This window comes from Erythrolamprus reginae, chromosome 4, assembly GCF_031021105.1.
Source record: "Erythrolamprus reginae isolate rEryReg1 chromosome 4, rEryReg1.hap1, whole genome shotgun sequence".
NCBI classification, from domain to species: domain Eukaryota; kingdom Metazoa; phylum Chordata; class Lepidosauria; order Squamata; family Dipsadidae; genus Erythrolamprus; species Erythrolamprus reginae.
The window spans coordinates 97,378,753-97,396,987 of NC_091953.1; the positions used below are offsets into that span (position 1 = coordinate 97,378,753).

At 40.8% G+C, this 18,235-nt stretch overlaps 1 protein-coding gene across 1 annotated transcript in view; it reads right to left on the minus strand.

The window, feature by feature from the left end:
• AFF3 (ALF transcription elongation factor 3) overlaps positions 1-18,235 on the minus strand; it is a 205,366-nt gene that overhangs the window by 186,836 nt on the left and 295 nt on the right. Inside the window, exons 2-3 of the mRNA XM_070751578.1 lie at positions 17,472-17,592; positions 14,744-15,544 (exon numbers count right to left, since the gene is read on the minus strand). Coding sequence (XP_070607679.1) covers positions 14,744-15,544; positions 17,472-17,592 — 922 coding nt within the window. The remainder of the gene's footprint in view (positions 1-14,743; positions 15,545-17,471; positions 17,593-18,235) is intronic.

The following is an 18,235-nucleotide window of genomic DNA, read 5'->3' on the forward strand; positions in this document are numbered from 1 at the left end:
TAAAAGGTGACAGCCGGGCTGGGGGGGCTTCCCTGCAGCCTCCCGAATCCCGAACCCGGAAGTTCGGCAAAAGTTCGGGGTTCGGGAGGCTGCTGGGAAGCCCCCCAGCCCGGCTGCGACCTTTTAAAACAGCCAGGCGGCTTCCCAGCAGCTTCCCGAAGCCGAACGCCAAACCCGAACTTCCGCGTTCGGAGACTGCCGGGAAGCCGTGCGGCTGTTTTAAAAGGTCGCAGCCGGGCTGGGGGGCTTCCCAGCAACCTCCCGAACCCCGAACCCGGGGTTCAGAAAAATTTTGCCTCTTCTTACGAACTTTTTTTGAGTTACGAACCGGCGTTCGGGAGGCTGCTGGGAAGCTCCACCGCCCGGCTGTCACCTTTTAAAACAGCCGGGGGGCTTCCCAGCAGCCTCCCGAATGCCGGTTCATAACTCGAAAAAAGTTCGTAAGAAGAGCCAAAATTTTTCTGAACCACGGGTTCGTATCACGAGTTGTTCGTAAGACGAGGGGTTCGTATCTTGAGGTACCACTGTATTACTGACCTTGGAAGGATGGAAGGCAGTGATGGGATTCAATTTTTTTTATTACCGATTCTGTTGTCGTGTCTTGGTGGGTGTGGCTTGGTGGGTCTGTGAGTGAATGGGCGAAGCCAACTCCACATCGATCACGTCTAAGGACGCCTTACCTCAACCCGCTTGCCTGGCCTCCAAACTTGTCTGGTCTTTGTCTATTAATTTCTATTGCTACAGTGTATGGTTGATTATCTAATGCCTGCCTATGCTTCTGGATCCAGAATTCCCACAGATTCTTAGCTCTATTATTCTCCATAATGTTCTGTGGAAACTCCTTGATGGCTGGCTGGAGAATTCTGGGAGTTAAAGTCCATATATATACTCCTTGGGTTCTAGTGTAGTAAATCCCTGCTTCTATGGATCTGCTGGTGCTTAGTGCCTGATCTTGTAATGATCAGTGATCAGTGCTGCCTTTTACACGCATACATGTTTTATAGATGGCATCTCCCTACAGTAAGATTGGCCAAAATGAATCAGAACATATCAGGAACATGCTGGAAGACTATTGTAACATATCATATGTGGTGGGAGTGCCACAAAGAAGAGATTATTTGGAGAAAATTAGACAATTAAGAGGAGTGCATAAGTGCATATCTTTCTTCTATTCTCTCATTGATTATTTTATCCTATACTCTCTTTTCTATTCTTTCTCTAATTCTGTTTCCTTGAAGGTGTCCTCTATTACCTTCATTGTGTATTATTGTGTATTGGACAAAATAAATAAATAAATAAAAATAAACAATGGCTGGAAGAAATTTTAGGGATGAAACTCAATCTGAAACCTGAATTATTTTTGTTGGAATAACCATCGACAAATATGAGAAAAATAAAGTCTATTTAATGTTACATTTTTAACTGTAGCAAGGATAGCATATGGCCAGAAATAGAAAAATAAAGATGCTCCCATAGAAGAAGAAATCTTATTTAAAAATTTTACATGCACAGAGATGGACAGATGGACGTTTGGGTTAAAGGACAAATAAGACACAGATTATTTTGAAACCTGGAACAAATTATATAGTTGGATAGAGAAGAGAAACAAGATCAAAGGCTAGAAAGTATGAAGGAGAAATTCTAAATCAATTGAAACTTACACAGATATTGAAAAATCAATAGAGGGGGGGAAAGGGCAATAACTAATATGTATATGGACTGTCATGTACCTTTTATTTTTGTTATCCGTCTGTATTGTGTTACATTGTTATGTATATGTTATGTTTTTTTAAATGTTTTATAAATAAAAACCTTTCTAATGAAAAAAGAAAAAAGAAAAAGAAAATGATTCCCTAGTAGTATCTATCTGAGGATAATAATATCATAATTGTGCATCTTCAATAAGGCATGGGAAATTTATAAGAATTGATGCCTAAAATACTTACCGCAGCACTTAATAGCTAACTCATTTGTTGTGCTGCTTTATAGGCCTCTTGGATTAGGCAGAAACAACAGCTTGCAATACTAGGAAAAGGAAAATTAAAACCTGCCATGCAGATTGAGACAATTTGCTCCCACCTTCCCAAAACCAAATTGAAGTCAGCAATAAAGCTTTCTGCTCTCGCACTGGCAACCCTGACCAATGCAGATAAAAATGAGTAGATCAGGCAAGTTTTCAGAATAAAGGGGGGGGGATCCTTTCTGACAGCTGCTATCCATAATTAAGAACAGATTTTATCATTAAACACATTTTAGCTATGTCTTCAGCAAAATAAATATACAGATGTGGTATAGGGGGAAAACTATACTATACAGCTACAGATTACATAATCAAATCAAATTATCATTTTCAGATCTTCAAATCGTTAATCAGAGTTTCTGTTTTATTATGCATGTGTTGACATTTTTTTCTGCAGAAATTGGGATGGAATTTAACTGGAGTGGGTATGGTGGGGTATGATTTTCATGGGGGCAGAAGACAGACTTGACTCCCAAAATGCCCCGTTCTTCTTACCTATAGCCATAGTCATTGAAAGCCGGGCTTTCTCACAGCAAGGCCCAATAGAGAGGCAGCACATCAGTTCTCCTAGACTTGCCATTTCATAAACATGCTACCAGGCTTCCCAGCAACCCATGAGCCTTTGCTGTCTCGGTCGGAGCCCGATTCCTGAAACAGTCCAGAGAACTGCGTTGAGAGCATCCCTAACTCGGAGGAAAAGGGGTGAAAGTTTGGGAGGAGGGAAAAGGAGACGCCGTGCTGGGATCGTTCCAGCTGCCAAAACATGGAGCCAGATTCTTAATGGAGCGAAGAGTGCAGGAGGGAGGGAGAGGTGGGAGGAGGCAGCAGTGGCCGGGGATTGGAAGTGGGATACAGCAGTCGGGGGTAACCCCGGTCCCTGGGAGAACTGGAAGGGGGCTCGCTTCCCTTGCAATCACAGAAAGAGAGGAAGCAAAGTTTTCAGGTGGCAGATCTCCCTCCTCGATTGCAAAAAACGTGCCTGAAATACGAGGATATGGAGGAAAGAGATACCAGGTGGCAGATTCCCTCTACCCCCAAAATGGAGGGGGATCTGCCACCTGAAAACTTCGTATTAAATCCTTTGCTTTGTTTCTGCAGGCGACTTGGGATCAAAACCAAGGCTGGAGATCCCAAGCACTTGCTTAGTTAGGCGTTCAGATGAGCAGTCTGTCCTAGGTGGTGATGTTTTTTTGCCTCTTGTTCAAAACTTGTTTAAAGCTTTATTGGAAAGCTCCTCGTCTTTGAATACTCCTGCATCTCTTGAATCCAGGCTTGCCACAGTTACAAGGGAAGCAATCCCCTTGTAGTTCTCCCAGGGACTCGAGTTACCCCTGATTTCTGCATCCCACTTCCCACCTCTGGTCACTGCTGCCTCCTCCCTCGTCTCCCTCCCTCCTGCATTCTTCACTCTGTTAGGAATCTGGCTCCATGTTTTCGCAGCTGGGACAATCCCAGTGCGGCGTCTCAATTTCCTCTTCCTGAAATTTCACCCCTTTTCTTCCGAATTAGGGACACTCTTAATGCAGTTCCCTGTGTTTCATGTGGAAGTGAGTATTCCCACTGCCTGGAACCACTCAAAAATGCAACGCGTGGAGAATGTGGGTGGTCTACATTCAAAGTATAAGATGCACCCAGATTTTCACCCTCATGCTCTGAAAAATACAGTAATTATAAATCTCAAAAATTATGGCTATTTGGATTAGACAAAACTAAGTTCCTATTTACGTCAAATTAGAATTATGTCTGTATAGACAATATTGTTTTAAAAACATGTACAGTGGTACCTCTACTTAAGAATGCCTCTACTTAAGAACTTTTCTAGATAAGAACCGGGTGTTCAAGATTTTTTTGCTTCTACTTAAGAACCATTTCCTACTTAAGAACCCAAACCCGGAAAAATTTTCCAGGAAATTTGAGAGTGGCATGAAGGCAAGGCCAGTTTCCTGCCATTCCCCTTTAATCCTGGCCATCTCAGGCTTTTCTGGGCTGCCAGAGGAACCTTTTGGTGGCGCTTAAGGAGGCTTTTACATTGATTCCTATGGGAAAAATTGCTTCTACTTAAGAACATTTCTACTTAAGAACCTGGTCACGGAACAAATTAAGTTCTTAAGTAGAGGTACCACTGTACATAAAAACAATATGGCACAATGTGGCACTTTAAAAAAAGTAATCATAGGTAAACTGGAAAATTGGTATTAATTGCACCTTGTAATCAAATCTGAATTCATAAGATTGTGAAATATTGTGTAGTTCAAAATGTATTTTCTAATATTAATGTAAGTGAAGTATAATGATGTATTTCATAGCTAGACATTCAAGTCTTTTAAAATTATGCATATTAGTTGACACATTTTTTAGATTAACAAATTGTAAAACCACTTATATTTTCAAAGATTACACTGAACATTCTCAGAATGAGCAATTTTACTTTTCCCCATATATATTTCTTTTTCACAGATATATATCCTGGGTACTGACACTTTAAGGAAGGAATGTTAAATCCAATTGATTTTCTCCGTATCAGTCTGCCAAGGCAACATTTTGAAATTATGAAAGGCTTCAAAATCATCACCTAACTTTTAAAATGTACGCTTGCATTTGAATACTCCGTCTGTTACTGAATTGACAATCAGGAAAGTCTAAACCATCAAAAATACAATTTACTGAACCTAATGCAGTTCAAGAAGCATTTACTCTTTAGTTACAAGAAGAGTGGAATTTTTTTGCGGAATTGGAAGGTTTAGGTAATCAAGTATCTGAATCGACTACAAAATATATCCACCTATCTAATATCTTAAATGTATTGCCATCAGGTTTGCTACATGGTAGATTTCAAAAGATTCCCATCTCTCAAATATGTCCTTTTGATGACCTTGAAACAGTAGATATATTTTATTACAGTGTAAATTTTGCAGGAGTAAAATGGATCTGTCTGGCCAATGCCACCCTATCTAGAACTAAAGATGGCATTGTCTCACATCCAGGTGAATCCTCAACCCAAAGCTACATAGTCTTGCCAGTATTGAACTGAAGCTTGATGTTCCTCATCCAATGTCACAGAGCCTCCAGACATCGAAACCAGTAGTGGGTTCTACTGGTTCATACGAGCACTTAGGCACGCAATGCTTCTGCGCATGTACAGAATCGTCCTGGGTGGGTGAGCAGAGGTTTGAGCTGACGGCACTGTTGTTCTTAGAACTGGGCCGAACCAGGAGCAACCCACTGCTGATCGAAACAGAATATTAAAATCATAATTTACTTCACCAGGCATGAAGAATATCCATGAAATTTTACCCCACGGCTACAAATCACCTCATCTAGTAGTTTGATGCATACGATAAACAGGAGTGGAGAAAGCACCAAATCTTGTAGCACTCCACAATGTAAGTCACCAAAGACAGGATCTTTCATTCCAGATCAACACTCCTTGGAACTGGTTGCAAAGGAAGGAGGAGAACAAGCATTCTTGCAGCCAGTCCAAAAGGATACCATGGTCATTGGTATCAAAGGCTACAGGGAGATCAAGTAAAGTAAAGATGAATGTACTCCCCACATTTTGCTTCCACCAGTGTTGTTTCAGTTGTTTCAGTTCCATACCCAAGCCTGAAACCTGACTGAAAGGTGTCCATATAATCTGTTTTATTCTGCTTCTACCGAAGCTGCTGTGCCATTACCTTCTCTAAAAGGTATACTGGACAAAATTTGTTTAGCCATCACTCGAGAACAGGTGAAATAGCATTTCTACTTAAGTGGTGGAGAACCATGAAATCCCAACCACACCTTAGCTCACAGGAAATCTGTTGAGATATTTATGAGTTGGAAGAGCCGGTGGTAACATGGTCAGCCAATAAACTAGCATAGTAACTCAGTCAGCCAATGGGATTAGCTGCTACTGTGCAGGAGAAACTGTAAGCTAAAGGCTTCCAGTCTCCATGAGGTCTCTGCTAATTCTATGTTCAATCTGTAAGGTCTCTGCTCTGAAGTTGCTGTAATGAAGCTAATTCTCTGTCTTCGGAGAGGGGCGGCATACAAATCTAATAAATTTTTATTAAATTATTATTATTAATTGAATGAAGAGAAATACAGTACTCAGCATATGGTACTGTAAATATCTGTTATTTTCTTATAAAGAAATTGTTTAATTCAGCTAAAATCAGTCCACTTGTGAGAGCTTCTGGGTTTGTTTTTTTTTCAAGAGAGATTTATATATTTATTTATTTATTTATTTCTCCAAGGACTCAGGGCGGTTTACAACATATAAAAAATACAAAATATAATAATAAATTCAAAAAGTCCAATATTAAATACTGTAATCTAAAAGCCCCATTAAGAATCTACAAACCCATTTTAAAAAACCATACACTCACATTCACACTCATTTATACCACAGTCAGTTTCAAATTAATGACCGGAGCAAAATGTTAAGCTCAACGGCCCCAGGTCTGGTGGCACAAATGAGCTTTTAAGGCCTTCCAGAAGGCCGGGGGGGGGGACACGTACAAATCTCCAGGGGGAGTTCGTTCCATAGGGTCAGAGCCACCAGAGAAGGTGCTTCCCCTGGGCCCCGCCAGACAACATTGCCTGGTCGACGGGACCTGGAGAAGGCCAATGCTGTAGGACCTGACTGGTCGTTGGGATACATGAGGCAGAAGATTTTATCTCCAATAAAACCTTATACTGCAAGAAGAGGGTATTCTAATAAGGTGGCCAAGCTTACAGTCATGTAGACTCTCTCCACTTCTTCAGATTCAACAAGTTCACACTTGACCAAGGTAACAGGCTGGTCTGCCAAGACTGATCTCTCAGGCACCTCTACTGGATTAGTACTAGAATCTAATCTAAACAGTTTTTGTCCAACAGTTGCTCTACAAAATCTGCCATATGCCTCTTTGGGTGCACCTACAAGTCTCCCATACCCAAAAAGTTTCAGGTCATACTAAACAGAGGTGCCAAGTGGCTATATCTGTATCTCCATTTCCATTTTTGTATACAACTATATCTATATATTTACATCAAAATCTATCCCGTATTGATAAACACATTCAACCCTTAATACTGAAACAAAATCACTTTACTTAGATGGCTTCAACAAAACTTTTGGAGCACAAAATAAACAAATCTGCAATTAGGGAAATGAATTTCTTCTCACAGTTAAAAATAGAGTCTTCTTTCATCTCTTAAATCCTGAAAATGCATGGACTTCTCCCCATTTCCTGAGTTTATTAAGGTTAAGAACATACCCTATCAGCCCACAGTCCAAAAGTCAAGCAAGTTTTATGTTATCAGCAAGTAGAATGCAAGCTTTAATACAAAACTGGTAACACATCCTTCACCTTTTGCACTGTTCTTCTATTTCCAGGACATGATAACAACCCATAATATTCACAAATGTAGTTTCTAGCCAGTAATAGCAGTAAAAAAATCTATGCAAGCAAGATAAAGAAATATAATGAGGTTAACAAGGGCTTAAATTTGTCAGGCATCACAATATAGCTTGCAGTAAATCTCAACTTTTTAGACACACAAGCCCTTATTGAGAAATAGATTTACTTAGCAGAAATCTCTCAGATTCTCTCAGATAGATTAGTCTCATTATTGCTGTCAAGAATGAAGCCAAGCACACAAAGATGATTTATTCTCTGTAGTGCAGGCAGTCAAAGCCTTTATCTCATCTATGTTTCAGACTTTAAAGTCCAGCCTCTTTATCTCATATTTCCAAGATAATGGATCTTTGGTAGCCCTGGATGGCTCAGAAAAGTTTAATAATAATGCTACCCAGCTCAGGAATTGCTCTGATCCTAACAGGATGGTGCTGAAATGATAAATCATGCATTATGATGTCATGACATAAGCTATACTCATTGTACATGAATTGCAGCATTGAAAACAAATAAACAGTAGATTTTTTGACATTTATGTATTTGTTTATTTATTTATTTATTAGATTTATAGGCTGCCCTTCTCCTCTATGTATGTTTTGTCATATTCCCCGATGATCAATTCGTGATCTGTTTATGTACTTCAGTTCTACAGTTCAGTGGCTTAGTGACTGGATGACAATGCTTAATTAACGGTTTTACTACCTCATATTATTCTGCTACATCGTGCACAGGGTGAAATTAAAGCTGTTCTTTGAAAAAGGTTTATTCAGTTTTCTACTCTGTCAGATTGAGGCTGATGGGTCATTCAGAAAACTCAAACATCCAAGTCTTTATATATTTAATGAATATTTGATACACGCAAATCTGTTCCAGGTTTATTTCTGGTGCAAGAAAATAAAGATACAATTTATGCAATTTACTAAAAACAACAATTCTTTACTTATACAGTGTTCCCTCGCTTTTCGCGGGGGATGCATTCCGAGACCGCCCGCGAAAGTCGAATTTCCGCGAAGTAGAGATGCGGAAGTAAATACACTATTTTTGATTATGAACAGTATGACAAGCCTTCCCTTAACACTTTACACCCGTAAATTGCAATTTCCCATTCCCTTAGCAACCATTCTGATTATCACTCACCATGTTTATTTATTAAAGTTAATTAAAAAAATATTAAAGGCAGACGAAAGTTTGGCGATGACATATGACGTCATCGGGTGGGAAAAACCGTGGTATGGGGAACCGTGGTATGACAAAAGGTATCTCAACAAGAGATAAGTGAAATAGTGAAGTTTTTTAAAACAAAATATCATGTTATTTGGCTATTCCAACTCAAAGACAATTTATTAATACCTTAAAGCCAGCTATTGCATGATCATCCCAACATTCTCAAGAAGATAGAGATGAAGGATGCTGATTAATCCATACATGACATGGATTTTGAGAAAAATCTCATGTCATCTAGGTCCAACCACAGTAGGAACAAGAAGTCAAGACTCTGCTCTGCTACAGGTAAGCCATTTTGGAGTTACAGCTGTCAAAGTGCCATAAAGCTCAAAGCTGTATCATTCTAAATACAATTCAAGCTGCTGATTTTAACCTTTGTTGCTGGGAACTAGGAATCTCCTCTAATCAAAGTTGATCTATATGAGGTATTTTTCCTGTCAGAAACTGCTAACAATCTTCTGTTGCTATGTGGTAAAGGAACCAAAGCCAGGGAATGCTATTTTTCAGTGGTGGTACCAATTCTTTGGAATAACTGCCCTCTTGAGACTACCTCTTTCTGTAAACATTTTCTAGAAGTTCATGAAAACAGAGCTTTTCTATAATGTTGTGTGGAATGGTATACATTAGCAATCACAGTGTGTTTTCTGCCATGTTGTGACATTGTTCCATGTGTTTTGTTACTCATGGAGAGTTTGGCTAGATTTGCCAGCAAAGCAATTTAATAAATATTTTTTTATAAACAAGCCTTCTTCAGACTTTTCTTAAAGTGCATATTATCTTGATATTGTTACCTATTCTTGCATTTGAAGCAGAAGCAGCAGTAGTTAAAAATAATTGTACAACCTATATACCGGTACTTCGGCTATGTTTGTGTAGATGGTACAATCACTAGTGATTAGAAAACCCTTCTGTTTGTATGGAAAAAAGTGCTTACCTCTAACTGAAGCTACAGTTATTTTTCTAACCCTGTGGGCCACCATACCAATAGTAGTAATTAAGCTACTGTTTCATTAGTGCCATCCTGTACGCAACCAATGTGGTAAAGCATAATTACTAGCAAATGGTTAATGTCAAGATTTTAATAAGCACTGGCTGGCAAAGAATTGTACTGTCTATGCATATAATTATTGTTAGATGCACAGTATTTGTCCCTGGAGGTCTTCTAGAAAATCATTTGCAATATGGACTTGTGATATTAATTGTGTAGTGCTATTGTGGGGCATTTTGTATGTCATAGAGGTAGCATAGAAATAAGTAATAATAATCTTGATATATGAGTAAAAGTTTAAAGGTTCATTACACTGTTAGGAATATATAGCATGTCTCTATTATTTTTTTATTTTTTGCTAAATACATCTCCTTTAAAAAAAGAGACCGATTTCATATACAACTGTAGTACAGGTATAACTTTAGACCTATATCTACCGACAGGAAAAACATATTTAGTATTATTTCCAAATCAGAAGCAAACTGAAATTTTAAAAAGGCAAACATTGCTATTCAATGTATTTTATATTTAACAATTTTAAATGAGAAAATCTATACACAAACAAATCAAAATCAATATACAATTTTAGCAATAGAGCATCATAAACTTACATAAATCCCACATGGTCAAAAGATACTTGTTGACACTTTTAAGTTTATTAGATATCAGCAATGAAAGAATCAAGAAATATAAAGTTGTATACAAAAATTACCATTCCCTTAACTCAGGGGTGTTAAACTCAATTTTCATTGAGAGCCACATCAGGATTGTGCTTGATCTCTGGGGGCTGGAGTGGGCGATGCTGGGATAAGCGTGGCCAGCACAACATCACTCGTGTTGGGAGCACCTGTGGTGGCCCAAGCACTCTGCCAGAAAAAACAGGCTCCTGGGCTCCATTTTCGGCTGTGATGGACTCCTACAACCCTCTGCCAGTGAAAACAGAGCTCGGGAACCTGACCTCCATTTTCCCTGGCAGAGGCACCATGGCCCAGTCCTTCACTGTTTCCAGGGTGGCTCCGCAGACCAGATCTAAGCACCCTGTGAACTGGCTCTGGCTCCCATGCCTTGAATTTGACAACACCCTCCCCCCCCCCAGCTTTAACTTATGTTTTAGACAAAAATGAGGAAACCTATTGTTCTTTTTTTCATTATCTGGAAAAAAAACTATATGGTGTGTGTTTCACATAGTGTTAAAAATACATTCTTACATATTCTGGTCTGTTGCCTTCAGTAAAGATTTATTGCATTTTGCACAGAAAAAACTTTTCCCTTTAAATCACAAGAATAAAGCAAAGGGCTCTCTTAATGTCCTGGGCTGCATGGGTTTGGGAGCAGTCAGGTCTTCAATGACAAGCAAAAGACTAACAGGATCAAACCCATCTGGATCTCTGGGGGACTGTTCCCCAGGGCAGGTACAGTGACAGAAAATGCATGACTTCTAGGTCTTACAAGATGGGACCCAAAGATACCAACTCCACCCACCGTTCCCTGTAAGCTGCGCGCGTGAGCACGCGCGCACCCCAAAATACCCCCTGCGCACCCTTTTCCATGGGCGCGCAATCCCCATCCCCCTGCCAACCCTGGGGGGGGCGGGGAGGCGCCGGCAGTAGAAGGCGCTGCCCCCCGCCCGCCCGATCCACCCCCTCTCCTCCTCTTCCGCTGAACTGCCTGCTTGAGCCTCCCGTAGCTCCACCCCGCTTCGCCCTGCCTGTCATCCTCCGTTGTGTTTTGGGGGGGAGGAGTGGCGGGAAAGCCCTGTGCCGGCCAGGAAAGCCGGCTTTCTGAGAAAGCAGTGCGCCTTTTAAACACGCTGCTTTACTCCCCCCTGCCCAGGAAAGAGTTGCAAGAAAGCCAGCTTTCCTCCCCTCCCCCCCAAAAACACAACGGAGGTCCAGGATGACAGGCGAAACCAAGTGGAGCAACGGGAGGCTCAATCTGGTGGCGGCAGACCTCCGTTGTGTTTTCGCCTGGGGGGGGCAGGAGGACGTTCCTGGCTTTCCAGTGCAGCTGGCTTGAGCCTTGTGCCGGTCAGCAAAGCCAGCTGAAGGGAAAGAGAGGGAGGGAAAGAGGAGAGGACAGAAGGAGGGAGGGAGGGAAGGAAGGAAGGGAGAGAAAAGTGAACGAGAGGGAGAGAGAAAGGGAGGAAGAGAGGAAGGAAGGGAGAGATAAATATAAAGGGAGAAAGAGAGGGAGAGGGAGGGGAAGAGGGGAAGGAAGGAAAAGAGAGAGACAAAGAGAAAAAAGTGGAAGGAAGAGAGAAGGAAAGGAAGGAAGGGAGAGAGAGAAGATAGGAAGGAAGAGAGAGTGAAAGAGCAAGAAAGAAAGAGGGAAAGAGGGAGAAATGCAGCGTGTGTGGGTGTGTGCGCGTGTGTGTGTGCCGCCGATGGTCCGGGAGCTGCAGCGTGTGCGTGGAGAGATGAAGATAAAGAGGGAGAAACGCGGGGAGAAACGCAGCGTGTAGGGTGTGTGCGCGTGTGTGTGTGTGTGCCGCCGATGGTCCGGGAGCTGCAGCGTGTGCGTGGAGATGAAGGGAAAGAGGGAGAAACGCGGGGAGAAATGCAGCGTGTGTGGGGTGTGTGCGCGTGTGTATGTGCCGCCGATGGTCCGGGAGCTGCAGCGTGTGCCTGGAGAGATGAAGGGAAAGGGAGAAAGGCAGGGAGAAACGCAGCGTGTGTGGTGTGTGTGTGTGTGTGTGCCGCCAATGGTCCGGGAGCTGGAGCGTGTGTGTGTGTGTATGGGGGGGGCGCCGATGCTAAGGCAGTCCGTCCGTGGTGGGGCTGCAGGGCAGGCACAGCAGCACAGGGAGAAAGAGGGAATTGAGATAAAGAGAGAGGGAGAGATGAAAGGAAAGAGGGAGAAAGGCAGGGACAGAAAGATAGAAAGGAAAGAGGGAGAGAAAGATAGAAAGGAAAGAGGGAGAAAGGAAAGAGGGAGGATGAGATAGACAGGAGGGAGAGGGGGGAAATAGGATAGAGAGAGGGAAAAGGAAGGGAGAGAAAGAGGGAGAAAGGCAGGGAGAGAAAGATAGAAAGTCTGGATGTACCAATAGGTATGGTTAATTTATTATATTTGATTTGTTCTAGCACCCACTTAAACACTGCAAACTACCTAAGATTAGCCTCTTACAACAGCTATTGCAAATTATAAATCTTTCCCTCTAGAAATACCAAGATGTATTTGAGAATGGACAAAGACAAAGATGGAATGGTCATCATCAATGTGAGAGACAGATGCTTACAGTAAAATTCTGCATGAGAAACAACAACACTTGAGTTGAGAGGTTATAATTTATACTGAGAAGTAGGATAATTTTTGAAAAGTGGAGATATTTGAGTATGCATTTTTATTAATACTGGTAAAAATGACTCAAAAAAAATCTCATCCTGAATGAACATTTCAAAAATTAATTTAATGTAATTTACTGGTTATAGTTAATGTATAAAGATATTTCACTACATTACATTTTATAAATTATTATGATTAATTTTATATCAAGCTACCAAGAACTCCCTAAAGCTGGTTAACAATATTAAATACAGAATAGATCTGTAGAGGAAATCAACCTTTCCTGCAAATTTAAAACTAATGTCCTGCGATTTGTATTCAAATGCTATTTCCTGTGATTCATTGTACTGAAATCAACTTCATGAACATATCAGGTTCCTGAGATAAAAAATATAAGAACTTAAACACTGCAGAAATAATTTTTTGTTTTACCGAGAAAGAAATAAAAGTGACTGTCTGCAAAGGCCCACCCCGCCAGAGGTCCTGCAGAGGCCAGAAACAGACTAGAAGTTGACAAAGTTTGATGTTGACGGCATTTTCGCCATCCCCAGGCTCCTAGAAAGGCTCTGAGGAGAGCAAAAGAACGGGACTTCTAGTCCAACCGGAAGTCGGCAAACGGAACATTTCTGGCCTCCAGAGGACCTCCAGAGTGGGGTAGAGAAGGCTATTTTTCATCTCTCCAGACTCCTAGAAAGGCTCTGAAGCCTGGGGACAGTGAAAAACGGATGTGCCATAATGTACCAGAAGTGGAGGAGGGGTCACACATACATTTGCAGGGGAGGCGCATGGAATTATAGGTGTGGGTACACACGCGCACGACCCTCCCATGCTCTCCCCCTTTTGGCACTTGAACAAAAAAAGGTTTGCCATCACTGCCTTACTAGATGAACTTAGAATCAATAAGGGTTTTGAGGAATCACAGATTGTGTTTGCCATAGTAAATTGTGTTTTCCCTGGCAACAACAGAACTTTAACTATAGAAATAAATAATATTGTAGGTTTGGAGAATACTGTTTGTAAACCTGTTTATACATACATTACACACAACATCTGAAAGGATATACACCATGAATGGAAAGTTGTTACCTTTCCATGTAAAATTCCTTCTGACAAAGCTGTCTGGATATCTGGCGTCTGAAAACAACCAGCAAATAATTTTTGACTTGCTATTTTCATCATAGTTGCCTAGCAGAGTCACTTGAATTTGTGCCTCCTTGAAAATCCTTGAGTATTGTCATAACATTTGATGAGGCATTTTGGCTGTGTGGTTTCAGTCAATTTAAAAGTATTCATTTGGAGAAATGGATTTTTAACATAATTTTTACCTAGTTCAGTTCATATTTTTCTCTTTCCTATTGCTTCTTTCAGGCGCGCATTTCAGCAATCTATTCCAAGGTCAAGTGCAGTCCTCACATATGAAGATATTACCCATTTTAATGTAAATCCTTGCTACCACTGTATACAGTATAGTAGTTCCATTTTAAAAAAAAATCAATTCACTGAAAGTCATTTACCAGAAACTCTTGAAAGAAGTTGTCAAATCAGAGTCATCTTTTCACAGAAATATGAATAGCTGAACAATTGCAGAGTTTATTAAATACATAAACCATTAGTGCACATTTTGAATGAAGTCATCTCTTTACTAAGCAATAAATTGAACTCTATTATATAAAAATATTGATTATAGTGTATGTTTGCCACTTACAATTTGAGTCATAAAACACTGGAAATGCAATTCCAAACATTCTTCCTGAAGGTAAAAGGCTACATGGGATGTTACCCTAAATATTTGAAAAGTGATTCTTTTTTGGTTTGTTATGAAAGGTGCGTCATAATTAAACTTACCTCCTCTTGCTTGGAAATGCCACACTTTGTCATTTTTGACTTGGTCTTAGCTGATTCATTTTTAACAGAAGACATCTCTCTGTATGAGATGCAATGCATGCTGGTTTCATCCGGCACCTTTAGTCTTGGAGATTTATCAGGAGCCTGATCTTGACCATCCATTGGCCTCACATAAGCTGTTGGTTTCTGCTGCATTATACTATTTGGTTTTGAAGCAAGTGCAGGATGAAAATTTTGTACACAGTGTCCTTTGCTATGCATAGCTGGTCTTTCTTGAACCTGAACACCAGTCTCTGTAGCACAGCTCAATTTTGACTGCTGTTGTGTTTGAATGTTCTCTACAAGTAAGGATACTATAGGACCTTGAATAGCACTGGATGAAGATGATGGTGAAGGAGTGTGTACGTAATGCATAATCTTTTCCAAACTGCTCTTTTGGTTAGCTATTTTGAAATCATTACTCTGTGAATCTGACAATCCATGCCTATGTTTGCCCCCACTTTTCTGATTCTCCAAGCAATGCCCAGATTTCTGCCAACCTATTGTTGCATTCTTGCTTAGCTGTCCAGAAAGTGTCACTGGCAAAGAAGACTGAGGACTGCAAACAGAACTCTGAGTAAGGGTCATAGTTTCAGCAGCAAAGTGCTCCTCTATTTTGTTCATAGACGCCTGTGACATACAGGCTTTTGGAACACCAACAAGCTGGCTTTGATTGGAGTGATCGGTCAACAATTCTTTCATTTCATCATAGTTCCCCAGTGTATTCTGGATACGACTAGACAGTTCATCCCCCTTATTCGTCTGTAAAGGAAATAATCAACATAAATAAAAGATCAAGAATTAAAATCACTGAAAAAAAAGAATGTGCAGTTATTTTGTAGTGTAGGATTGATGGTTTAAAAAATACATGTTATTATTTGAGACTATCTAATAACTCTATTTATTTAAATGTTGATAAGCATTAGCCAGGGAAAAAATAGCAGAGGTTAAGTAACTCATGTAGATCTATTGCCTTACAACTCATAGTATTTATGCATTTGTAAATAAATTTAAACTTTATAAACAACAATATATCATGCAGCAACCCCCCACCGTCCCATTTTTTCTCCCAGGAAGCTGCAGGGTGGCCTACTAGGCACAAACGGGGTGCAGTGAGTGGCACCTCTCCCCACCCAGCTCCTTTTTGCTCCAAGGTGGCTTCAGGGAAGCATATTAGGGCGAAAATGAGGCACGGGGGGAATGCAACGCAGCCCCCCCATGGCCCATTTTTGCTCCCAGGAGGCTGTAGGGAGGCCTACTAGGCCCGAAACAGGGAGCGGGAGGAATGCATGTATAGGTGGGGCACACAATGGGGATCACACTCAGATTGCATTAATAGTGCGGGTGTGTCACCAAAGTATGCTTGTTTTATTTGGTTAAGGAAAACATTTCATTATTCCATGTAAAATCTTAATCCATTCAAGGACTGATGCAGGGGGAAAGGAAGTTGATCTGGATAGAAATATTTAGGAACTTTTACTATGTAACATTTGGAACTGATGAAGGAATGAATCAATATAACTTGGATGATGTTGAATATGTAAATATGTTAATGTAATAAGTTTACCAAGAGTTCACATTTGCATACACTAAAATGATTGGTTGTTCTGTTTAAGCGGGAAAATTGCAACAATGTCAAACCTAGCCTGTTGCTAGGGGTTGACAGTATAAATAGTTAGAGACGCCCACGCTTCCACTTAGACCATTTGCTATTAAATCAATTAGAGAAAGCCTGCTTTGAGTCTATCTAAGAAATAAACAGTCATCCATGCAGCCCGCTTCTGGCTCGTTTATTTCACTGGCGACGAGGAGGTCGAAACTACGCCTACCTACAGCCATGGAAGCCTCATCTGTAGCCAGACCTCCCGATGTCTTTGATCCTGAAAAGACCACCTGGCAAGCATACATGGGCAAGTTCGATGTCTTTTTAGAGGCTGCCGGCATGAAAAATGCTGACAGCGGACGGAAGAGAGCTATCTTTTTAAACTATTGTGGCTCTCAGATTTACGATCTGGCTCAGACCCTTACTGACCCAGAACCCGCAAACTCTGTATCTTGGGCAACCTTAACTTCCAAGCTCGCGGCTCATTTTAAGCCAACCAAGCCAGCCAGGGTCTTCAGGCACCAATTCTCGCAGATGGCTCAAGCCGAGGGGGAATCTATCAATCAGTTCACCACCCATCTGCGAACTGTTCTCTCAAAGTGCAAATTTGACAACCCTGAAGCCCGCCTAATTGATGCCTTAATTTTCGGGATGCGGAAACTTCTGACTGAAGAAGAAACGTCCTTGCAGGACATCATTAAAGCTGCTCAGACCGTGGAAGTCTCTGAAGCCGTGGCTGCAGAGCTCAAGAAAAATGACAAGACAGCCACGGTGTTCAAAACTGACAGCACTCCGAATACCAAATGCCATAGCCGGGTGAAGCAGATGACAGCTGCCTCCAGACCCGGGCGACCCAGGCGAGATCCCCAAGACCGGCACAACCCTTCTTCATCTGCTCCGGATTCAGAGGGAATCATCCTCGATCCAGATGCCCATTCTGCGACTCCATTTGCCGCCACTGCGACCATAGAGGCCACATCGCCAAGGCTTTTGCCTTATAGAAGTTACACCTAATCTATTTCACCATTCCATAAACAAGTCAATCTAACAGATAGGTAGGATATAGAAAAAGAATACAGTACATACCTTGTATGGTTCACTAAAGAGAGAATAACTGGTATTAAATATGCTGTCTTCATGCTGGGTTTCCTGATTTCTCCTTTCCCATTCTTTTCTTCGTAGCATATTTCTGTCAAGATCATAGACACTGCACCAAAAAAGAACAAAAATTAATCAAATTTGGTAGCAGTATTTAGGTGCAAACCAAGACCCCAAAAATGATAAAGTTGACAAGATAACTTTTTTTTAAACGCCAGTTTGATGAAGGGATTTGATATATAATAAGGAAAAAAGAAAGCTTTTTATTGTCTTAAACTAGCTAAATCTATATAAAACACTCCCAATAAATTCCAAATAGGAATGCTACAATTGTAATATGCTTTAGTCCTACTCCCCAGAGTTTGTATAAGGTGGTAAACTGTTGGAGATAGAAACCAGTATCTGATAATATATCTCGGTTTCAGGCTTTTGTCCACAAAAAGATGGTAATAATATAAAATAATGAAGGCGGTTGGGTATCTTTATTAGCAGGGCCTGCAATAGGCTCAACTGGAGATCACTATTAATTTACTTGTTAAAAACATGTTTTCAGTTGGCCCCATCTTCCCAAATTCACAACTTTGCATAACTTCTGCAAAGTTCCTCTGCTAAATGAAGAGTACTAAAACAAGCTCTGATAACAGTTTAAGACAAGTTGGTGAATTTCACTAAACATTCACCACACATGTTTATACTAACTACTACTACCCGATACATGTTTGACAATAAATACATTTTAAAAATTAAAATGA